General features: G+C 34.9%; 1 protein-coding gene across 2 annotated transcripts in view; it reads right to left on the bottom strand.

Moving 5' to 3' along the window:
• Nucleotides 1-822: 822 nt before the first annotated feature.
• The window catches only part of CSTF3 (cleavage stimulation factor subunit 3), a 64,643-nt gene continuing 40,266 nt past the window's right edge, over nucleotides 823-25,199 (bottom strand). Inside the window, exons 3-20 of one of the 2 annotated variants that reach the window (XM_061151488.1) lie at nucleotides 18,158-18,190; nucleotides 17,447-17,544; nucleotides 16,460-16,526; nucleotides 16,342-16,376; nucleotides 16,132-16,258; nucleotides 14,661-14,738; nucleotides 13,707-13,869; nucleotides 11,766-11,875; nucleotides 11,233-11,349; nucleotides 10,895-10,969; nucleotides 9,175-9,318; nucleotides 8,709-8,811; nucleotides 7,312-7,381; nucleotides 5,805-6,000; nucleotides 3,592-3,745; nucleotides 2,771-2,865; nucleotides 2,562-2,622; nucleotides 823-2,064 (exon numbers count right to left, since the gene is read on the bottom strand). In XM_061151488.1, the coding sequence (XP_061007471.1) occupies nucleotides 1,862-2,064; nucleotides 2,562-2,622; nucleotides 2,771-2,865; nucleotides 3,592-3,745; nucleotides 5,805-6,000; nucleotides 7,312-7,381; nucleotides 8,709-8,811; nucleotides 9,175-9,318; nucleotides 10,895-10,969; nucleotides 11,233-11,349; nucleotides 11,766-11,875; nucleotides 13,707-13,869; nucleotides 14,661-14,738; nucleotides 16,132-16,258; nucleotides 16,342-16,376; nucleotides 16,460-16,526; nucleotides 17,447-17,526 (1,878 nt within the window). In that variant the 5' untranslated portion in view covers nucleotides 17,527-17,544; nucleotides 18,158-18,190 and the 3' untranslated portion in view covers nucleotides 823-1,861. The remainder of the gene's footprint in view (nucleotides 2,065-2,561; nucleotides 2,623-2,770; nucleotides 2,866-3,591; nucleotides 3,746-5,804; nucleotides 6,001-7,311; nucleotides 7,382-8,708; nucleotides 8,812-9,174; nucleotides 9,319-10,894; nucleotides 10,970-11,232; nucleotides 11,350-11,765; nucleotides 11,876-13,706; nucleotides 13,870-14,660; nucleotides 14,739-16,131; nucleotides 16,259-16,341; nucleotides 16,377-16,459; nucleotides 16,527-17,446; nucleotides 17,545-18,157; nucleotides 18,191-25,199) is intronic. The other variant, XM_061151479.1, reaches the window with a different exon arrangement.

Here is a 25,199-nt window from a genome sequence, read left to right on the forward strand (position 1 = left end):
AATGTCATATAATTTCTAGGGGGAAAAATCTTAGAAATAAATGCTGTAGGAGCAATTATAATACATATAAATGGCCTTAACAGTCCTTAGTAGCACTTTCACCAAGGTAGGTAGGGGTGTGTATGTGTGTTTTCTTGTTACAATGCTTAAAAAAAGGATCATTTTCCTTGCATAATCATATATGGCTTTGTTTGCTCATATGGAAACACCCTTACAGCCCCTTACAGGTATTTGAAATCAGTTTGTCTTCTTTAATACACTACCCAACAATGGCACTCCAGGAAAGATTCCATATCTCTATTTTAAAGTCTGCTATATGGTACTACTTGTGCCTTTCAGATTGTATTGTTGATAACCATGATATTAAAAAGAAAACCCACACAGCTTAGAAATGATACTTAAGATAACAAAATCTGAGGTAGAGCTGACTTTGTTTTAAGGAAATTTTACTCAGCTTTACTGGTAAAATACTGGAGACACTTGGGATCAACTTAGGTAAGTATAACCTTGCTACATACAAGTTTATATAAGAAATTAATATAACTTTTTTTTTCATGTGTAGAAATATTTGAAGCTGAAATTTAATCATACTTGAATTTAAATTCTAAATTGTGTACCCAATATATAAGATTGTCTCTTTATAGCCTTAATACTTTTCCTTTTTTTTTGGTCCTGATTTTCAGCCTTTAATCTGAATCACAATCCTCAGGGCTCAACATGTTTTTGGTCTAGTTTTCTAAAAATGAGTCTAGAGGAGGTAATGCTCCTAACAAAGAGCAAAACAATTTTTCTGACTGACTTTTTAAGAATAAATTTTTGCTCACTGTAATCAGTTTTTGGTTCCTTGGCCACAGTTTTCTTTATTTTTTTTGATAGGTAAGAAGTGGATTTATTCAGAGTGAAACACACTCCACAAACTGAGTGTGGACCATCGCAGAGGGCCAGTGCAGCCAATCATAGTTTTTCCTTAATGCTATCTTTGTTTAGTGCTCGAAAAAAAACGGTCTTGAACATTGAAATACATGTGAATGCAAGACAGTGAGTGATTAAAGGAATACCCACACTTAAGTCGCTTTTGAGAGAGATGAAAGATAAAATATCTCAGTCTCCCTCAGATTTAATTTGGGGAAAATGCATTCATATTTGAGGACTTCTAAAATGTTTAGTTTACCTCTTAAAAATGGATCGCTTATGTTTTCAAATAGTAGCAAAAAAGACCAGGAAAGGACAATAGTTGTATATATGGTAAATACAAGATGATTTTTCTTTGTATTGTTGACATTTATTTTTAAACTGTATTGGCTAAATAACATAAGCTGCTATTTCAAATGTGAATGAAAGCAGCAGCAGGAGACGTGACTTTTTTTTGAGATCCTTTTATTTTTTAAAGGATTGTTTTAAAATGTTAACCTACAAAACCGATTCCATACATTCTGCCATAAATAAAACGAACAATAAGGCAGGACTCTACATAAGCAAACCAAAAACAGCTGTTTTCAGAAAATGTGATAAAATGCTTTACAATCATAAGCCATCCAGTTTTTAAAATAAAACTGTTGAAAACCCACAAGTCTTCAAGTGGTACGTACAAGACACCCTTGAAGCGGGAACAAAATGTGGTTCTGCCACTTAGTACTGTTCTCACACTTTTGAAAACCTAATTCTGCTCAGAGCATAGGTCTGTTCCAAATCCTAAAATTCACGTAGGTTGGTTGGTTGTTCTCCAGAACCATGTGATAGAGGCACCAACGACAATACAACTTTGTTTCCAAGAACCTTGTAACAAAGCATTGTCTCTTTTAAACATATGACTGAGAGGCAAAAGGATGAGTTTTCCTCTGAGGCAGGCGCTACACCTGCTTCACCGAATCCGCTTCTGCTGCCTTGCTCTGTAGATGTCATGAACAGGGGGGACCACAGCTCCCTTTTCCTCATCTTCATCAGAATCCTCGTTGGGCCTTTTGACGGCCTTTGTGAGCACTGCATTACTTTCCACTGGGCCATTGCCTTCTACGGCCAGCTCCGGGGCTCCTCCAGTAATGATCCTCACAGCTTCTTCAACTGCTATTGAAGCAAAACAAAAGGACTGTTGGAGGGTGTTTAGAAGTCTGCCACTGTGTTACTCACTCTGTTACACAGCAGGAACTAACACAACACTGTGAAGTAACTATAGCCCAATTAAAAAAAAGTTTGCTGTGAAGGAGTATGTATGCACCACTTTGGATACTTTATCATTTTGTAGCCTCCTATTAGCAAATTCTGAGACAGTACTACTGATACTAAATAAAGACAAAAAACTATGGTTAAAATTAATAAAGTTTTCATAAGCAAAATCTGATAGTGCATGTTCACATGAATAGAAAAGAAGCTTTTTATGGTATTTTTCTTAGTAGGATTAGAACATAAACTGGCCCCTGTACCACAGAGGGCGTGGACCCCCGCGAGGCGTCACTGTACTGCTGCAAGGTGGCCTGCTGGTTTTGGAAACTTCCGTGGCGATCTCTCGGGTCTTGGAGACAACAATGTGAACTCCACTCTAAAAATGGAGCCTCATCACTTACTATTTGGTATCTTGCATCTTCGGAAAATTTCCATCAGTTCATCCACTTGTACAAAAGGGCCCTATTTTGACACAAAGAAAACTTAATCCCCAATAATCTGACAAGTTAAAATAGCCCCACTTTGTATTTCCCATGATAAAAGAGAAAAAGTACATAATTACTATTTTTACCCATAGAGCAAATATCTGTCATGAAAATGGTGAACAAACCTGGAAACAAATAGGAGGAGGGAGAAGTTTCATTAAAACCACTGCTGCAGGTGGTACTGGGAACACTCCACCAGGGACAGGGTGTAAGCCCGGAGCTGTAAGAGAAAGGAATACAGGAATGGGAGGGAAGAGTTTCTATACATGTAATAACTAACATAAGTAATTTGTACATAGATTACTATGTACAAAGAGTCTATGTTGCTTTGTCCTGGACATCTTAAAATGTTTTTAGTGTTCTATATGTTTGACCAAACTCAAGTGGGTGAGACAGTGAAAGCAATCTCAACCCCACGGCCACTGGGAGGCAGAAAAGTAAACAAATGACTTTGCATAAGATGACCCAGAACCTGAGTTAGTCAGTTTTTGTCAAAGACCATGTCTAAGCCTCACAAGTCATTTTTTCAGCAAGCCCACTTAAAGTCAGTTATACAGTAACATATTTCATTGTAAGGGCCTTGTTCAAATAGAATTCAGAGACTACAACCTATTAGTAAGTATAAACAATACCAAATATCACCAAAGTAAGTTTCCAGCTGTGCAGGTAACCTGTATGTAGCAGCATTTCAGAAAACTCTCGTAAGTATCACTGCCAAATGGGTTACTGCAATCTGGATCAGTAAGGTTTTTTGTTTAAGACATTTTAAACTCATCTTGATTCAAAGATTACAGCCAAATCACTTGTCATTAGTGACCCTGAGTCTAATTATTAACCTACAATGGAAAGGTCACATTAGTTTGCCCCTCCCAACCCCCACACACCTCTGGATTTAAACCAACAAACAAACGGAGGTCTCAGTACTGGATCTAAAGTCATGGCTTACGTGCTAAATGTCGTGGCTGAAATGGAATCATCTGCTGAGTGTCTGGCTTAGGGTATTCTGGTTTTCTATCCACTTCATCTTTCAGAACAGGCACTATAGAAGGAGCTACAACTGGGTCTGGAATTATAGCTGCTAGCTTAGCACGGGAGACATCCTGAAAATGCAGAACAGAAGAATCCTAAACCTGAAAAAGGGACTTAGAGAGTAGAACTGTGCAATTCTACAGTCCTGAGGATACACTGAATAACTGGGTTAAAACCGTAGCGAGAATGGAGAAAGAAAAGCGAGAACTTCCATGACAGTGAAGATTGCCAAGTGTTAAGAGTCATTAGACTCAGTGTCACCAGATGGGATATTTGTAGGATCCTTTTGTAGGTAATACATACCGGGTAGATGTATATACCTGGTAGGATACCTACCAGGTAGATGTGGGGTAATTTGGAAGAAAATCTGCAGTTTTAGATATTTTCTGATATCTCCTTTCCACTAAAACTGAACATCATCCATCAGGTTCTCTTAAGTGAAGAAGCTGAGTAAGTAAGGTGCTCTTTCATGAAAGCTAACAAAGCTTATCACTTACGTTAGTTCATAAGATTTTCCTAATGAAATGAAAAATTATTCCCAACATACTGTTACAAGGGAGAAGGAATGTTTATTGAGTAACCAGTTTGTCAATTTTTGCTGTTCATTCACTCTTTGAGGAGGTAGATAGGATCACCTCCATTTTATAGAAGGGACTAATGCTCAAAGCGGTTCTGCTATCTCCAAGGTTATCTGGCTAAGAAGCAGACAGAGGAGTTGAGAGCACAGGCCTCTCTGATCTCACACCCATTCTGTTTTCTTTTCAGTGTCCCAGCAATGCCTGCCTTTGCTGAGAGCAACTCTCTGAGAGAGCCTCTTTTGCCACCATCAAGGGATATAAGAGAATTTCATGTTCTCAAAACTTGCTCATATGCAGTTGGTGGCAAATCTAAATGAGGATACCAACTAAGAATTGCTTTTTTTTCCTCTTTCCTACTCTCACTTATGTGCCACACACAAAAGCATAATGATCCTTCCCAAATACACAGAATAGAAACAGAAATACAAGATGGAAAATTCATGAAGATATTTTCATTACCTTCCTTAATTTCCATTTTCAAATTGGCAAAGTTGAAATAGTCTAAAGATTCTGCATAACAGTCTTAAAAATGCCTTTGGCTTTTCATTAAGAATTAGTTAAACCAGGAGCAGAATCCCCTCATCCCTGAGCAGTAACCCTAGTTTAGAATAGGAATATGGGGCTGGCACACAACTGGAGCTTCCATTAATGAAAAGGTCTGAAGTTTATTTTAATCTGGTTCAGACACAAGACTAGTGAGACTGAGGTTATAAAAGAGGGCAGTGAGGAAATGAAGAATAATGGTGAGTAACATCCTAATGCTGGCTGGCTTAAGGAGACCAATCCAGGACTCTTGTGGATATAGCTTCCCCTTGGATTTTCATCTGGTCTTTATTCACTTGACACAGAAAAATCAAGCAATGATAGAGCAATGGTTTTCTCACCAAGGGCTATTTCTAGGCTATTAATCTTTTCTTTTGGCCTGAATGAGTTCAGGTTCCAGATCTGTTTTCTTAATGATACAGTAGTCCAAATAGAGGAGTTCCATTCCTAGATAAGCTGTTGGGTTGACCACAAAGTTTGTTCCAGAACTGGAACGAAATTTTTGGCCAATGAAATAATTTCCTAAAGGCCTCCACTGAAGGAGCCCTGTTTAAAGATGCAAACACTTCAAGGAAATTTATGGATTTACCAAGCTGTAGTTTCTTCATATCTACAACATATATAGCAGGAATTACATTTGGTTTAAGATCTCCTATCAAAACACACTCCTCAGTTTTAAGAACTGTTAGAGAAAAACTAACCTAAGTGACATTCAGATTTTCTTGTTTTTCTTCCCTCTTCCACCTGCCCACAAAATAAGATATAAGGCATTGACAATTTTAGGGAAAGAATGAAGTTTGTTAAATCTCATTTTAATTCTCATTTTGCTCAGTATGTTGATAATATTTCACAAGCCCAAGGAAAATCCCTGAACTTTTTATATTCTGCAAATCTATTCTAAAATTAGACTAATTTCAATTTCAGAATTTATTTTAAAGTTTATCCATGAACTGTTCTAAAACATTAGGAAAGTAAAGACATCACACACATCGTGAGCCCAAGTACATACCTTATACCCAAGTGCTTTTAGTTCACTTGCAGAGCAAGGATATAAATCCATGAACTTGTATCTGTCTACCAGTAAAGCTGTTTCTTTGCCTTCATACTCTTCTTTGAATGCTGTAAACCGTCTTTTCTCCACTTTGAGTATACTAGCTAGATCACCAATATTACTTTCAAAAGCTAGAAATCGGGCCCAGATTTCTCTGTAAGAAAATAAATATAATCAATACTTCACAATATCCTGGGTTTGGGACTTACAAAAATCTTCCAGTTCCCTTCCTCACCCCTTTTTAAATTATAAGAATCTATTTTTTTTTTTTTTTCCCGTCCCCCTCCCCCGCCGAGCAAGAATCTATTTTTTTTAATTATAAAGATTTCTAAACTTCAAAACATAGAGTAGTATAATGAATACCTACTCCATTACCTAGATTCAGTTATCATTAATATTTTGCTACATTTGCTTCCCCATGTTTTCACTTAAGTATCTGAAAGTGAATTATAGTCATCATAACCTTTCACCCAAAATACTTCCATATTTAAGGTTTTTTTGTTTTTTCTTTTTTTAGTTTTTTCTTATTTAGCCTACTTCCTATCATTTGTGGTCAATAAGAGAGACATTTATCCTAGACAGGGTAAACTCTAGGTGGGGAAGAGTTGAAAAGGAACCTAGATTTCCAATTTCTCCTGAATGATAATGACTTCACCATTTTGTAGTGGCATGAATTAAAATGTAGAATACATTCTTTGTGCAATGTATGAATAAAAATATATTTCAAAATCTAACATGATTGTTCTCTATTTTTTCCCATTAATAGGGATCACTGGGGACAAATTAGTGCCTTACCACTGTTCTAACAGCCAAAATTAATTTTCTGAGATTCTACTTAAAATGTCAGTAAGCACCTCTGTACTAAAGTAATACAGTGACTTCCTATTTTATGCTAGGTAGAGGACTATCACAAAACTTCTATACTTGCAGACATTATTGCTACTCAACAAGAAAGTAAGAATTGGGAAAGTTAGGAAACCTACCCAAGGTATAGCTGACTGAGTTGGAATTTGAACCCAAGACTCCAAAGCCTTACTACTTTCACTGTACCGCTGTTCCTCTGGTATAACTGACCGAGTCAAAACAATAAATCAGGGATATAACCTGTCAAACTTTCATTTTGTAAGTCTTTGCTCTTGAGAAAGAGACAAAAATTTCAGAACTCTGCCCTAATTTGTCCGTATCAACTTGTAGGGATATAGAGAAAGATATATTAAAATATTTAATAACAAATTGTTAAGGCATCTCTCAATCCTAGTCAGTAGGCAAAAAAAAAAATTTTAGCAAATCTTAAATAGGTATGAAAATATTGCAGGCAGCCATTTGTAAATGAAACTTCAAAAGAGAAGGGAAATTTCTACTGAAACTTAAGACTCACAACAAGCAAACATTCATCCCATGGACTACAGTTCAAGTATTAAAGCTGACATTAGAACCTGACCAGTAAGTTTTCACAATGGCTTACCCAGATTTCTCAGGAGGAAGACTTCCAGATGTTAAAACTCGTTCAAACAAAACTCGAGTATTATTGTCCTCTAGAATATTAAAGAAAATTTTAAATATTTTTAAAAAATTTAGTTATATAATTCAACAAAGCATTATTTCATTGAATCCTCACAAAAATCTTATGCAGAGGGGTCTAAGTATTATCACAACCAGTATTTATATATGAGGAAGCTTGAGGTTCAAAAACATGAAGTGAATTGATTCGGCTCATTGTTAACTGAGTAATGGACCTGGAACTAGAAGCCAGACCATACTAAACAAAAGGTACTAAATAGGTGGAAGGGGTGGTGGATGAACGTGGATGATTTTAGAAGATAATAATGCTGACAGTGGGCTTTCCTGGTGGCTCAGCAGTAAAGAATCCACTTGCAATGCAGGAGACGTGGGTTCAGTCCCTGGGTTGGGAAGATTTCCTGGAGAAGGAAATGGCAACCCACTCCAGTATTCTTGCCTGGAGAATTCCATGAACAGAGGAGCCTGACGGGCTACAGTCCATGGACTCAAAAGAGTCAGACATGACATGGTGACTAAACAACAACAACAATGCTGACATCAGATTCCATCCTCAATTTTACAGTAAAAAATATTATACATACTAGTAACTATTCTAAAAAATGAAGCAAAATAATATAAAACTGGTGAGGAACATTCATTTCATACAAGAAATTTCTTTTTAATTAAATGCTCTACTGACCCACTTTCTGGAGTTAAGTCCTCTTCCAGAGAGTAGAATCACTAAGTTGAAATACAAAGTCATGTTTTAAGTTTTATTCTTTTCTACTATTTAGGTAGACAGAATGTTATATTTTTCTAAAATATCATTAAAATCATTAATATACACCTGTGATATCTAAGCTTACATCTAATTATTTACATGACATAATTTTTTATATTTCTTTCTTAAATCAGTTTTTATACCAGATCTTGTTTTTTTTTTTAAACCAGGTCATTTTTAGTCAAGAAGTTACATATCCTGGATTGTGGTGTGGTTAAGTTGACTAAATGAGATATATACATACATATATGAATTCTCTAGCCTTGTACCTGGTGTAAGGTAGGAACCCAATAAAGGATTGCCACCATTGTTATTACAACAAAATAGAAAAATAAAGATGCTCATAAACATAATGTTTCTTTTTGAAATCTCTTCCCCAGTAGCCTCAAAGCGTTTTACTCTATGACTTGGGCATCTTTGAGTTTTCATGGCTTGAGATTTGTGGCTTTATTCCTACTACTGTTGGGACTGTGCTGCAGAATTAAAGACCATTCTGCAGAGGGAAAAATTCCAGGAACATAATTTCAAAGCATGACATTGATGGTTTAATATTAACCATTATAGATCTAGAATCTACTTACCATTGAGGTGAGAAAGATAGTCAATATAGGCCAGGACATACTCTGGAATGTCTCCATATTTCTTTAGCCCCAGCTCAAAAATCTTAAAGGCAACAGATTTGTCCTAGAAGTAAAGAAAGCAAAGTACTGATTTCCATCAGATAAGATACTCAATATTAAAACCACATTTAAATATGACTAAGTACATTAAGAATTAAAATGGATATTAAAATCATGTAAAAACTGCAGCACTAAATACCATTCAGGGGATTTAGATTCAGAAATATGGAATTTAATAAGGTATAAATCAGCAGGCAGAGGGGATATGAATGATGCTCCATGTAATTTTACACAGATACACTTAAGTCTCCTTTATGATACAGAAGAATTAAAGTTTAAAGACAGAAACTAGGATTGCCTTTCTTTTAATTAATTTATCTCAGATAAAGGAAATTATTCTATCTTTATATTTTATTTCAGGACTTACCTTACTACAGTAATATTCCATGAGTGCTGCAGTAACATAGACATGGTGGCGGGTTCTGGTATCTTCTCTTGCTTTTTTAAATATCATTCTTCCAGATTTGATACCTTCAGCTCTTCTTGCAAATTTCATATATTGGATATATACCTATGCAAAAAAAGCATTTGTTTTCTATAGATTAGGTAGAATATGATGCCTATGGCATCTAATACAGGCTCACCATACTAACATACTAACATGTTTTGCTGTATAAGAATGCAATTTGAATACCCGAGAAATTGAAAAGTATCAATAAGATGACAGATACTGGACTATTTAAATCCATAAGCAATTTTTTTCTGGTATTAAAGATGCATGCAAATTAATTTTTAAAAATTGAGATATAATTCACACAGCACAAAATTCACCCTTTAAATGTATAACTCTGTGATTTTTAGTATAATCACAATGTTTTATAACCATTACTATCATCTAATTCCAAACATGCTAATTAAACCTTAAGAAGGAATAAAAGTGAAAATACTAGAAAATACTAAATTTTATTGATTTATTGCTTTAAAAACCCACTACTCTATTTCCTAAAGGACATATAGTGTAACTTCATTGATAAACTGAATCATTTTATACTTTGCACTAACAGAGTACCTAACACATAATAAGTATGCAATATTTATTTGATGAACAAAGGTCTCTGGACTATACACAGGATGACTATGAGTAGGCTCCTGATTGGCCCAGTTTTGATGATGCCAAACCTCGCTGCCCAGATGAATGAACTGAGTTACTTGAGGAATGAAATTTAACTTATTTGTCATTATACTGCTGGAATCTAGCACAGTGCATAGCAGATGCAGGCTGCCAAATTTTAAAAAGATGACTAAATGCAAGCAGTGGAACCCCAAGGTAAACAAACAAAAAAGGAATAGATTTGTAGTTGACTTGAGGCAGAGGGTCTAGAGCCCCATGCATTGGCCTGTCTGATTCCCCCCCACTGAGAGTTCCACTGCACTTTTACAAAAATAGTGGCTTTGAAAACCATTGTTAGAGGGGACTTCCTTGGTGGTCTGGTGGAAGACTTTGCCTTCCAATGCAGAGGGTGTAGGTTCAATCCCTGGTCGGAGAGCTAAGATCCCACATGCCTTACAGCCAAAAAAAAAAAAAAAAAAAAACCACACCAAAACATAAAACAGAAGCAATATTGTAACAAGTTCAATAAAGACTTTAAAAATGGTCCACATTAAAAAAAAAAGAAAAGAAAACCACTATTAGAGTAGAATTCAGGATAAAGTGAGTTCCTGTCCAACTGCTTCTCAGAATGTTGGTTTCTCTTGCCTCTATTTACTTAAAAAGAAATATTTATTAGGCCACAATTACATAGCATTGAAACTATGCTCACGAGGAAGGTGTCAGAAAAAGTCCCACTGCAGCTGTTTCATACTTCTGTACTTTAAAAAAAAATAAAGCAAAGAGTACCTCAGTAATTGTCAGGGATTGGGAGACAGGGAAGGGTTGACTATAAGGGGGTCATATGAGGGAATTTCTGTGGGGTGATTTAAGTGTTTTGTATTTTAATTGTGAAGGTTGTCCCATGACTATGTTATTAGTCAAGATTCATAGAACCAACAATTCAACAAAAACCGTAAATTTTACTTTATGTAAATTAAAAAACTTTTTTTTATAGAAGCAGACTGCAAAGGTGGAAAAGATTTGTAAAGTTACTTACCAAGGTGGGATCAATATCCTCAATTGCCAGAAGTCTATTATATATACTGTGAACTTTCTCATACTTCATGCGACTCTAAGATGGTAGAGAAGAAGTGGATATAAATATATACTCATAAACAAGCAGGATTTGAGCTCTGAGGAATCCAGAGGCTGCACCCCACAAAGGCACCTGCTTTGAGCATAAATATATAATGAGCTAAGGACTAACAACTGTTCATTTTGCATTATCTCTGTCTTCAAAAAGCAATATGCCTGGCAAAGAAGCAGCTAGGAAAAAAATTCAGTGCTGCACTAAAAAAATCCAATTATAAGAAAATTCTAAATATTTTAACTTACCTCTTCATAATCTGCATATGCAAAATAAAGAAGCATATTCTTCTTTAATAAAGTGCTTATGGCTCTTTCATATATATTAGCAGCTTCATCACTAAATAATTTCGCATTATTCATATCCTAGGAGAGAAAAAAGAAAGCTCACTTACAGTAATTTTAATGTAGCTGAAAGAGAATAAAACACAGACTCATCATATGTATTTACCTATGGACATACATGCATTTACCTATGGACACACATGCATTTCTGGATTCTCAAAAAATTCCAAAGACTTCTTCCATTATTTTAACATAAAAAAGAATCATGTAAGTACTCTAAGTGATTCATCACTTTAATACATTAAAAAAGAGCCACTATATTTTAATTCTAAGATAGTCTAATCACATAAGAGGGTTGCTAAGATTCATAGTGACATAAGATTAAAGTTTTTAATTCTTATACATTATTACAAAAATTCAGTGTTATACTTTTAGTAAATTATTGCTATATTGAAGCCATGAAAAGACCAAAAAGGGGGAAAGAAATGAATACTCACCCCCTTCTCTGCTAACAGTTTACTAGATTGCTCAAGATATTGGGCAGCTTCATACCAAATATCAGGGTGATGGCCCAGCACCAGCAGGCACTGTTCATAAGCAAACATAACTAAGAGAAGACATTTGCAACATTCAGTTAGAATAAACATTATTTAAAAAACTATACATATAAGCATTACAACTAAATTTTTAGGCTAAGACAGGGCCCTCAATAATGAATGATAATTAGAAATAAAAAACTTTAGTGATAATTATCATCTACTCAAACCCATTCATTTATCATTTATTAAATTAATATTTATTGAGTACAAACTATATGCTAAGGAATGTGAAAGACACTATGAATATACCAGTGACTAAGACTTCCTATATTCAAGAAGTCTGCAATATTTTGGGAAAATTGATATTAAGAAAGCTATTGTGAAAAGTAATAAGCATGATGAGGAAAGTACAGTGTACTCTTAACTTACAGCAGCAGGACTTAACATAGTTTAGAGACTCAAGAAAGGCTTCACTAAGGAACTGACATCTAAGCGAAACCTGAAGAAGGGATAGAATCTGGTCAGATGAGAGTGTAAGCGTAAGTAGAGGCAGGAAGGGCAGGAGTAGATACAAAAATGGTGCAGGCAAAGGAAACAATACTTGCTAGGCTAGGAGGACAAGGCAAGACTGAGCAGTCTTTTTAAGTTCCATATTCTAGTGCTGGCAGTGGCACAGCAGTCTGTTTAAGACCAACTCTCAGTGGAGAAAAAAAATCATCAACTGAACAATACAAAAAGCAACAATTTAAAGGCACCAGAGAATAACCAAAAGAAAAAGAAACCAGAGAGGCCTGAGCGCTAAAAAACTGGAATTTTTAAAAATTGTGGACATGTATTTAATATTCCCCTCAAATACACAGCCCTGTGTGTATAGTTCTGGGATAGCTAGAACTCAAGTCAAATGCTGAAGTTTTACCAGCTTGAGGTGAGTGACATGGAGTTCTGGCTTAGAAGAGCAACTGGAAATTAAGGGGGAAAATCGCCCAAAAGAGAACCACAGAAGGTGGAGGCTGAAAATCTGGACATAAATGCCCTCAAATTTTTAACTGACTCTAAAATAGACATCCACAGGAAAAAATACAAAGAGCCTGAGCAGAAAGAAGAGCTGAAAGAGCTGGAATGGTATCAGCTGCCCACTGTAATGGAGACTATGTTTGGAATCTGACTCCCATCAGGTTAAGGGATTCTGAGTAAACACCTTAAACTTTCCATTGTCTTAGGAGTAAAGCCTATATCCCAGGACTAAGAGATTTACCGTGAGTTAAAGGCCACTAACACAGGCTCATCCTAACACTGTAAAACCAAGCCTCCACAAAGTTGAGATCTGCCAGTAATTTAACTCCCTGCTAAAATAAAACCCAACATTCTTCAGAGGAAGATAACAGAATCTAGTCTTTACTATGTATCATTTACACAGCTGTACAATGTCCAGAAATTTTTTTTAAATGTCCAGGCTTCTGACAAAACAAAAAATGTGACCTATAGTCAAGAGGAAAACAAATCAACCCGTCAATGGTACAGATGTTGGAATTGGCAGACAAGGGTTTTATAACTATTTTAAATATATTCAAGGATAAAAAGAGAAAGATGGTAATGGCCATGGAATCTCAACAAAAAAAGGAAAACTGTAATAAATATAAAAATTCCTAAAATGGAAATTTATGGAACTGAAAAGTAGAATATTTGAAATGAAGAATTCACCAAATAGGCTCACCAGCATATGTATATGATAAAATAAAAGCAAGTGAACATGGAGACATCTATAGAAATTATTGAGTCTGAGGAACGTAAGAGGAAAAAAGCCTGGGGATTAAAAATACAACCTTGGTAACCTACAGGATAATATCAAGTGGCCTAACATACATGTAATTGGAGTCTCAGGAGAGCTAATCTTGTTACCTCTTTTAGTTATCAGGGTCTGATCTTCTGTACGAAGAGGGTTGCTCTTTTCCCACTGTATGTACTTCTTCCACATATCCACCTGCTGAGCTTCTTGAGGAGTATTCTGAGGAGGCACTGAAGGAGCATTGCGGTCCAAACCTTTCATTACTGTCTCATATTCCTAGACAATAAGCATTTAGAATTCTGCGGTAAGCTAAAGAACAACTCATATATGGAATGGAGTTGATCAGTTTGGAATATTTTGTTCAAAATGCCTTTTTTCCCCCAAATACTACTTTGTTAATATAACCTAAAAACTATTTAAGAGCAGGGAGAAAGATAAAAGATTAATTACCCAGGAACAGATTCCCAGGACGAGGTGAACAGAACAGCCCTGGGCCCTCTCTGTAGATGATCTAAAAAGTCATTCTCAGGACAAAGAGGTTGACAGATCAACATGACTAATGATCTGGTGGCATCATTACTGCCATCTCTGGAGAAACTTTCTTTTAAAACTTCAATAGTTCATAGTATTAGGCTATTTTCCCTAACTTCTAACAGTTTCACTGAGTGGAAAGGAATGTACACAAGACAAAACTCTGTCCCTGAGAGTGATATCATTAGACCAGACAGTAGTACAGTATTCAGGTATGTATGAGCAGATAAGAGGGATGGATAAAACCTGCAGATCAATTCTATGTAGAACTTTATCTCTACAACCTCTGTTTCTCTATCTTAAAAAATGATTTCTTCCAAACTTGACTTCTTCTATTTTATCTTTTCACGAGTCTGTAAAGAGGTATTTCACTTCAAATATCAAATACATCATCTGTTCAGACAATGTAAGTAACTGTTATTAGTTAAGATTGCCAATGATTGAAAATATTGAGTAATACCAGATGGGAAAAGCTCCTGTGTAAATAACATACTCATAACAAACATCACAGTAAATGGCCTGATGGAATTCCGTACCTTTGCTACCCGCCTAGCATTCATGTAATCTCTACTCCGATCTTCAATCATCTTTTTAGCTAAATGAATATTGATACCCTAAGGGAAAAAAAAGAAAATATACATTATTTTAAAATTAAGTATATTTTAATATTAGGATAATACAGTTTATTCATTTGCTAAATAACTTTAAATTATTTAAGAGGTTTTTTGGTTAGTAAAATAAAGGTTTGATCATTTTATATGCTTAAGAAATCAAGGAGGACCTGCCTTTATGTTATGAGATGGCAGTAAGCGTCAAAGATAGGGAATGATTTGGAAAGGGTCAATTATTTCACATAAAATTTTACTAATAAAGAATGATGTACAGATTCAGCTGGGTAAATAGCCATGGCTTAGTTCTAAAAGCCTTTTTCTAACTAGGTTTGCATAACTTCATTCATGCCTAGTAGTTCTCAGAGTAGTCCAAAGATTCCTATTCCCCAAGACCCTTTCAGAGGGTCCGTAAGATCAAAACAATTTTCATATATCACTGAGACATGATTTGCCCCTCTCACAAATATACAGTTGAGTTTTTCAGAAGCCATATGACATTCAATATCATACCAGATGGAATGTAGAAGCAGATATGAAAATCTGTCCTCTACTAAGCTAAGATACCAAAGAGATTTGCAAAAATATGAAATAATGCCACTTTTTTCACTGAGTTTTTTCTTATTTTGGGAAATACAGTTTAATAGCATTTATGTTAAAATATAAGGAGTCTGCCTCACAATAAAGGAGACACTGGTTCGATTCCTGATCCAGGAAGATCCCACATTCCTCAAAGCAATTAAACCCGTGTGCTACAACTATTAAGCCTGTGCTCTAGAGCTGGGGGGCTGCAACTTCTGAGCCCACTCGCCCTTGAGCCTGCACTCTGCCACAAGAGAAGTCACTGCAGTAAGAAGCCTGAGAGTAGCCTCTGCTCGCTGCAACTAGAGAAAAGCCTATGCAGTGACAAAGACACAGCACAGCCAAAAATAAATGAAAAAAAAAACTAATAAATCACTTGCTTATGAAACAACGATGTTGGACCACAGTCCCACATCTCACAATTGCCAAGGCAATAATCACATCACTGTAACCAGGTGAAAGAGGTGCACTGCAACTCATCACTATGACTAGAAAAGTAACTCTGAAAAGGAACTCTTTCGAGTAAGAGATCAGTGGCAGTATGTATGTGTATAACTGTGAGGATATAGTGTAGCACTGAATAAAAATGGTTTTGTAAGAATTATAATTCTCCTACAGTATTCTCTAAAAAACAACTCAACAGTAATATGAGACTCTCAAAACATTATAGGAATGGTCCTTTCATTACAATCAACATGAAAAGAAATGTATGCAGCACTGATACCCAGGTACCTAATATTAGAAAGGCTATAAACTCACAACACATGAAAATTAAAATCCCTTTGTCATCATAATAAACTACTCTGTCCTAATTTACCTCTTCATATTTGTTATAGTCTCTCCACAATTGTTCAATATTGATCATTGGATTAACACAACCTCGTTGATAAACTCTTCGAACAGCTGTTATTCTCTGATTTTCTGCATAAGATCCAACAGCTTCCCTGGTATTGGATGAGAAATGCCATCAATTATATTATAGCTAAATCAGTGTTCACACAGAAAATAAAACTATGTAAATACTTACACGCCTTTTAAGAAGTTGATGTAATCCACCCAAATCTAAGAAATAAAAGAAAATGTTAGTATTTTTCTTAGTACTTTCAAATTTATTAAGTGTATGTATTAGAAAATTTTAACTCTACCTGGTAAGACATAATTTCCATTCCAATTTTATCCAGTGCAAAGTCATATGCTTGAGCCATCTTTTCTCTGAAATGTGAAAGATGTTTTTTAGAAAAACTGTTATTAAAATGTATCTATAACTAAAACATAATCGTAACTTCCATTCATAGGATCAGAACAACATTTAAATCTTTTATATAAACAAAATGTAATGACATCTTTGCAAGTATACAGTGTTCTTTTGTGTTTAGCTTGTTAATGTCATTAATTTATATACTTTGTTTCTTTTACCTACTACTTGTAAGCTTATCAAAGATAGGGGCCATGTTTTATATAATATTATAACCTTCCAACTGACTGATCTTATATGTAGAAGGTTCAAATAGGGAAATATCTGATTCATTGATTAAGAAGGTAAGTTATGGCTGAAGATCTATTAGCTCTGAAGTAAAATTCAGGGAGAAAGAACGTGTTCAATATAAGACTAAGAATAAGGAAGAAAAGAAAACAAAGAATTCTGGTTCTAGAAATAATTTGCCTATTTGTTATACACAAAAAGAGCTTTTGAGAAGGTCCATTATTTATATTCAACAAAGATAGATAGGTGAGGGTATGTCCTAGTGAGGGGGTCAATTAAACAATATCATTGTCAAAAGTGCCTTCGAATAGTTAAATAGCACATTACATATGTAACCTGCCAAGAGTGGTACCATGACAATAAGATGCCTTTTATTAAGTTTGACAACAAGCCTGTGAACAAATTGATCTGGAGCTGCAAAAGTACAGTGTTTCAATATAGAAGAGGGGCTTGGATGACTCAACTCTCCAGAATAAATCTAATGCCAGTGATTTTCTTTAAAGCGGTTTTCCCCATGGTTTACTAACTTCTCAGAGAATCCTGATTTTTCAAATCCTTAAATTTCTTCATCCTCTGGAGTTAAGAGTTGCGAGAGGAGATGAATAAATTAGGGCATGACTTGCATTCTTAAGATCCTGATTTAACTTACTTGTAACTTGGTAGTTTACCCTTGGTTTCTCGGACATACGAAAGATAACACTTCCATAAATCAATGTGCAAAACCTTCATAAGGCATCTCTGAAATAGCTGTAAATACAGTAAAATATGAGAAACCACAGTTAAATTTCCCGTGTACACAGTTGAAATGAAACATTAAAGAAACAAATTCAGCTCCTTTCATTAATTTAGCTTCCTACAAATAAATGACGAATAACAACTCCCTCTATTTTGTTTAGATAATCAAAATAATTCTCATAATTTTGACCAGGAGAATATAATTACTTTCCTTTCCAAAATTTTATTATGAACATTTTCAAGCACACAAAAGGGTTGAATAAGTACAATGAACTCCTATATAATCACTTTGCTGTTATTGTTGTTGTTTAGTTGCTAAGTCAAGTCCAGCTCCATGGACTGTAGCCTGCCAGGCTCCTCTGTTCATGGGATTTCCCAGGCAAGATTACTGGAGTGGGTTGCCATTTCCTTCTCCAGGGGATCGTCCTGACACAGGGACTGAACTTACATCTCTTCCATCTCCTGTACTGGCAGACAGATTCTCTACCACTGAGCCACCTCGGAAGCCCATATAATCACTAGCTAGATTCAGCAATTATTAACATTTTACAGTATTTGCCTCACAAATGTTAAATCCTAAATTAAACTTCAGCATAAAATTCAAAGTGTATTTAAGAGGACTCACCTTTTCTACCTTGTCATAATTTTTAGCTTTAATCTGCAGAGAAAAAGAAAAAAAATATAGAATTAACACTATTCTTTTTAGAGTCTTAAAACACTATCTCTGAGTGTTTTGATTACACTTGTAAATTCATTTCTATACTCTCCTATTAATTCTGCCTTTCAAAAATAAATAATATAAGTCTGAATCCAACATGGATAACGTGCATTGTAAATATGCCTTAAATAAATAAATTCTATATGTAAAAAATGTTATACATTCAATATGTTGAAATTTTGTGAACTAAAAATATTGTAAAACAGTCACAAGATGAATAAAGAAATACAAACAAGGCATATTTGAATAGAGCTTTGAATAGATCTACTAAAGACAAAACTTTACTTTCCCTGAAGAACTACTACTAAAACATTCTTAGTAGGGTAGCAAAAAAGATTTGCTAATTTTGACCACACAAATTTTAATCACTCAGTCAACCTGCTATACTGGGGATACCACAGTGAACAAAACATGCATAGCCTGTCTATGTCCTCAGAGAGCTTACAATTTTACAGGGGAAACAAGTGCCAAGGTGAGGGAACTACAGGGTGCTATGGGGGCATTTAAGAGGAGAATAAACTCAGGCTTAGGGGACTGCAAAAGATTTTCTAGAAGTTAAGATATTAGGAATGAGGTGTTAGGTCAGAATGGCTATCATGAAAAAGTCTACAAATAATAAATGCTGGAGAGCATATGGAGAAAAGGGAAGCCTCCTACACTGTTGGTGGGAATGTAAATTGGTACAGCCACTATGCAGAACAGTATGGAGGTCCCTTAAAAAACTAAAAATAGAGCTACCATATGATCTAGCAATCATAATCTTGGGCATATACTTGGAAAGAATGAAAACTCTAATTTGAAAAGATGCATACACCCTAATACTCACAGCAGCACTATAACAGCCAAGATATGAAAGCAACCCAAGTGCCGATCAACAAATGACTGGCTTGAGAAGGTAGGGTGTGTGTGCGTATGTACACACACACATATGTACACACACACACAGACATATGTACACACACACACACAGACATATGTACACACACACACAGACACACGCTGGAATATTACTTAGGCATGAAAAGAATGAACCATTGCCATTTGCAGCAACATGGATAGACCTAGAGAATATTATACTAAGTGAAGTCAGTCAGACAAAGATGAATATTATGTCACTGATATGTAGCATCTAAAAAAATAATACAAATGAATCTATACACAAAATAGAAACAGAGACATAGAAAATAAACTTATGATTACCAAAGGGGAAAGGGAAGAGAAGATGAATAAATTAGGAGTATGGGATTAACAAACTACTATACATAAAACAGATAAGCAACAGGGATTTACTGTATAGCACAGGGAACTATACTCAATATCTTACAATAATCTAATATGGAAAATAATCTGAAATATATGCTCACACATACAACTGAATCACATTGCTAATGTAGTTGAAACTAATTGTAAATCAATTATACTTTAATTAAAAAAAAAAGAATGAGTTGTTAGACTGATAAAGGGAGGATTTATTCCAGGTAGGAGTGACATGTGTGAAGACAAAGGTTAAATACTATTAGATTTCCCTTTGAATATTTTCATTAGATGGTAGGTGGGGTTAGTTGTTCAATTGTGATACATCAGCAAATGTTTATATCAGCCTGATAGTTGAATAATTTGGTTAGTGAAATCGGCTTGTGGTCCTTTCCAATTAGTAGTATGTATAAATTTTCCCACTGCTTTCTAGCTTAAGGTACTACAGATCAGAACTCTGTGAGGCTCTTTTTCTTTTGCTGATTTCTTGCTCTTGCTCTCTGAAACTTGTAAGATTTCACCCTTCATCTTTAGAGATCATAAATTATAACAGGATTTGCTTAAATAGTCTTTGCTCTTTGAGGCAGTTAGTCAAAGCTCTGGAGTCAGATTTCTTGGGTTCACTTTCTGACTATAATAGTTAACCTTTTTTTCCTTATCTGAATTAGGGGGGATAATAGCACCTATTTTGTAGGGCTGTTGTAAGGATTCAACAAGTTAATAAATGTAAAACCCTTAAAACACTGCCTAGCAGAATGGGAACTTAGTAATTGACATGACATTTTTATTATTATTTTTGCATTTGCCAGGTCTTAGTTTAGTTGAAGCACGATAACTCTTAGTTTCACATGTGGGATCTAGTTCCCTGACCAGAAATGGAACTCAGCACTCCCCTGCATTGGGAACACAGGATCTTAGCCACTGAACTACCAGGGAAGTCCCATTATTTATTATTATTACCACGAATTCTGCTTGGGACTCAACATGCCCTTTGAAGCTACAATCATGCCTTTTTCAGCTCAAGGCTGTCTTTTTAAAATTACTGCCTCTCTTCAAACTATTCCTTTTTTTCTTCCTTCTTGAACTCCTATTATACACTTTAGTTCTCCTTCTATCCTCAAAATCTGTCATTTTTATCCTTTCTTTGCCTTTGGCTTTAGGTTTAAAAATATTTCTTCCACTAGATTCTCCAGGCCACAAATTTAAGTCTCCATGTTATCATTTTCCTCCATTTGACCTATTGTTGTAATTCAAAAATTAGTGTTTTTAACTCCAAAGATTTTTTGTGTTTTTTGAAATACTGCACTTTCAGTCTCACTGTGTTCCTATTATTTTGTTCAAGTTACTGTCTCTCTCCTCCAGCAGCTCTTTTTGCTGGGGGCCTGTCCCAACAGCTTGTGTTCCTTTCGTGTTGCTGGATCCTTAGACATGCAGTTATTTTTTCCATCTATTCCCTGAGCTCAGTTGGCAGTCCCCGTGTAGCAGTTGACCCTCTCTACCACAACAGCTGTGTAGCAGGTGTAGACAGCAAGTTGGCTGATGGTAGTCTTTTGACCAAAAAACAGAGAAGTCTTTACGCAAGAGTAAGGAGGACTCAGCTTGCCAATTCGGCTCCTTTTTGGTTTCCTGGAGGCCAGGCTGATGTCAACATCTCTCTAGGGCAGAAAGATAGCGGAAGGGTGCCAAGTATTTCTGAGTCAGTTTCTTATTCCTTGTCTTAGGCGCTCCACCAGCCCTGTCTTCCAAGACTTCTGTAGAAACTGAGGTTTCCTTTCGTCCAACTGCTTGGCTCAGTACAAATAAATAAGTTGAGAGTGGGAATGAAGTAAGATGAATTCAAGTCACCAGACTTCCAGATGTAGATGGAAGATTATATACAGTTCTCACAACTGGCCAGGAAAACAAAAACTACTCATCGGGAAAATTGGCAAAGAATCTGAATAGGCAATTCTCAGAAGAGAAAATGTAAATGGTTAAAATTAATATGACACCACACACAAACTTCCCAAATAGGAAATACAAATTAAAATAATAAATATCATTTTATACTCATCAGATCAGTAAAAGCTTCAGAGGGTATTAACACTACCAAAGCAATGAGAATTAGTGACTTCATCCATTGCTGGAGGGTATATTAATTGTTATGGCCTTTATAGAAAACCACTGGGAAAAGCTACTCATACAAATTACACATTTTTTAACATAGCAATACTACTCCTGGGACCTACCCTATAGAAATAAAAATACCACGATGAAAATGGGTTTATACAAAGTTATTTTCTGCAAACTTTGCCGCAGCAAAATCGTTAACAAAATAAATGTCCCCAAAACAGAAGTGGTCTAATATTAATAAATCATGGTGCATCCACATCATGTAACTTTATATGTCTGTATAAAACAAATTAGGGCTATAACAAGTAATTTGGGGGTATTTCCACAAGATTTTATTGAATGAAAAAAGGTTAAAATGTGTACAATATAATCCATTCTTGTAAAAAAAGCTAATATGATTATGGTAGGTAGAGTTCTATGGGTGAAGGGAGGAATAGAGACAAGAAAAAAGAGACTGTATTTCATGTATATGATTTCATTTATGCATTTGAGTAAAAATTGTCTATATATGTGTGTAAAAATGTAAACAAAAATTCTTAAATTTTTTCTTATATAAATTGATCTTGTATCTTTCATTCATCAATTATTTATTATACTTCAATTAGTATAAGTTGAAAATACATATGTACAAAAAGACACTTCTGACTAATATAGGAAGACTCTATGGCCTTGAATACATTCTACTGATTGTCATTCATTTAATTCAATAAAATATTCTTTTGACAGCCACTCTGTACAAGAGCCTACACTGGTAGCATTACCATTACCAGGTATCTCATTTTAAAAACATCATTCAATCTTTAAAAACACCACTCTGCTTTGGAGAAGCAGTGTGGTAAAATGAAAAGAATTTGATCACCCTTTATCAACCACTGAATCTCTAACAGCATCAGAGTTTTCATTTTTAAACAAAAATAATACTACCTACTAAGAATGGTTTTCCAAGGACTGAAAAGAAAGCATCTAGACATTCCAGATACTCATAAATCATACCAATTAACAAAACTACAAACCAAAGGAATATAAACTTTTCATTACATCTTCTTTGAACAGAGCTATATAAACCAAACAGCCAGAAAGAGCAATGTTGTTATTACAATTGGCCTCATTTGAGAAAAAGCAAAGGTTATGTGGATGATCATATTCAAATTCCATTATTGGTGAAACTAGTACAAGAACATGTGAACATCACTTTGGTCATTCTACTACTAGTTTATTTTTCTTTTTCTAAAAATTACTGTTTACTAGATTTACATGAAAACATCTTATCTTTAAGTTAAATATTTTAAAATGTATTTAGCATAATTATGTACTTTTGTATAGGAACCTACCTGATAAGCAAAGTTAGGTTTAAATTTTAAAAAACTCTTGATAGTGCTTTTTGTTTTGACATCAGAAATTCTCAGATCTTCTGTCATTAACCAATAGAAAATGCCTCCATTTAGGACAGAAAAACAGAAGAGATATTTTTTTCAAAGAGGAAATGCAAATGGCCAACAGGTACATGAAAAGATGCTTAGCATCATCAGGGAAATGCAAATCAAAACTATATAGGTTTCACCTCATACCTGTCAGAATGGTTATCACCAAAAAGAACACAAATAACACATGTTGGCTGGCGAGGATGTGGAGGAAAGGGAACCTTCATACATTGATTGTGAGAATGTAAACTGGTGCAACCACTGTGGAAAACAGTATGGAGGTTTCTCAAAACCAAAATAGGAATTCCACTCCTGGGTATATATCCCAAACAACTAAAATCATTAATTCAAAAAGATACATGCACCCCAATGTTCAGAGTAGCATTATTCACAATTCCTAAAATATGGATGCAAACTAAGTATCCATCAACAGAATGGATAAGGAAGATATGGTATTAATAAATACACACAATGGAATACTAGTCAATCATGAAAAAGAATGAAACTTTGCTATTTACAGCAACATGGATGGACCTGGAGGGTATTATACGAACTGGATTAAGACAGAGAAAGATAAATACTGTATGATATCACTCACATGTGGAACCTAAAAAAATACAATAAGCCAGTGAACATAAAAAAAAAAGCAGCAGACTCACAAATATAGAGAACAAACTAGTGGTTACCAATAAGGAGAGGGAACAGGGAAGGAGCAATATAGGAGTGCAGGGTTCAGAGGTACAAACTATTAGGTACAAAATAATCTACAAGGATATATGTACAACATGAGGAAATATAGGGAATATTTTATAACAATTATGAATGGAGTATATTAATAAAAATTGTGAATCACTATACTGTACACCTGTAACTTATATAACATTGTAGTGGCTATACTTCAATAAAAGCCTCCATTTAAAGCCCTTTTATATATATGCACACAATTTTGCAAAGTTTCCTAGAACTTGCTCACATCTTATCTATGATATTAAAAATAATGCTACATAAGTTTAAATAATAGGGATTCTTAAAAAATTATCTTTAGGGAATTCCCTAGTTGTCCAGTGGTTAGGACTCCACTTCCAATGTAGGGTGCATGGGTTCCAACCCTGGTGAGGGAACTAAGATCCTGCATGCTGCATGGTGCAGCCATAAACAAAAAATTATGTTTAGTCTTCAGTTCTCTAAGTTGCAAACAATCATCAGAGGTGATTGTTAAAAGGGTAGGTTTCTGTTTTTCAAACAGGGATCCTAATTTATTCTAATGAAAAAAAAAAACTTTTAAGTGGTTGGAAATATACCAAAAAATGAACAATTTATCTGTTCATGTGATGGAATGATAGTTTTTTCAAAGCTTCTAATAACATGACTATTTTATTTTTGTAATTAAAAAAAATTATTCCAAGAAAAAAATTGGCATAATACTTATATTTATATATCACTACTATTTATAATCAAAATGTCATTCAACTGCAAGATTCCTTTTTTGGTGAATCATTTGAATATTATCAAAATATGAAAAGGTGGAGGGAAAGAACTAAATTTTAAAAATTGTCAACTGGCAATTCCCTGGCAGTCCAGTGGTTAGGACTCTGCACCCTTACTGTTGGAAGATGGGTTTGATTCCTGGGAAGGCCAAAAAAACCTATTTCCTCAAATTTATTTTTTTCTTATGATATAGCTTGGGGAAAAAAATCCCACCAAATTCTGTAACATCAGAACTTTTTAATGTTATTTTTTAAATTGTCAATTATAAGAATTAATAAGTAACTGTATAATTGATTTTAAATGTTTCAAAAACACATTTGACTAGTAAACTAAACTGGCAAGACGACTCTATAGAGGAAAGTAAACAAAACAATCTAAAGAAAAAAGTAAGTCTCTATACATTGTGTTGAGGTTTTCATATAATAACTATTTGTGTTTTAAGACTCTACTGGTCCACATAGCAGAGTGGAGTCTGGCTCCATCTCAAGTAAGATCAAGTGGCAGTTGCTTAAATAAATGTGATTAATAACTGAATTAATTGTAAACCCACATTCTTAATTTGTTCTCTACATCTTTTCTACTCTAAAGCACAGCACATGCACTTTTGTGGAATTTAAACAACCAATTTAAGGTTGAGTTGCAGAAGCTGCCTCATTCTGTTTGTCTTAATTTTC

This window comes from Dama dama, chromosome 1 (assembly GCF_033118175.1).
Source record: "Dama dama isolate Ldn47 chromosome 1, ASM3311817v1, whole genome shotgun sequence".
Taxonomy (NCBI): Eukaryota; Metazoa; Chordata; class Mammalia; order Artiodactyla; family Cervidae; genus Dama; species Dama dama.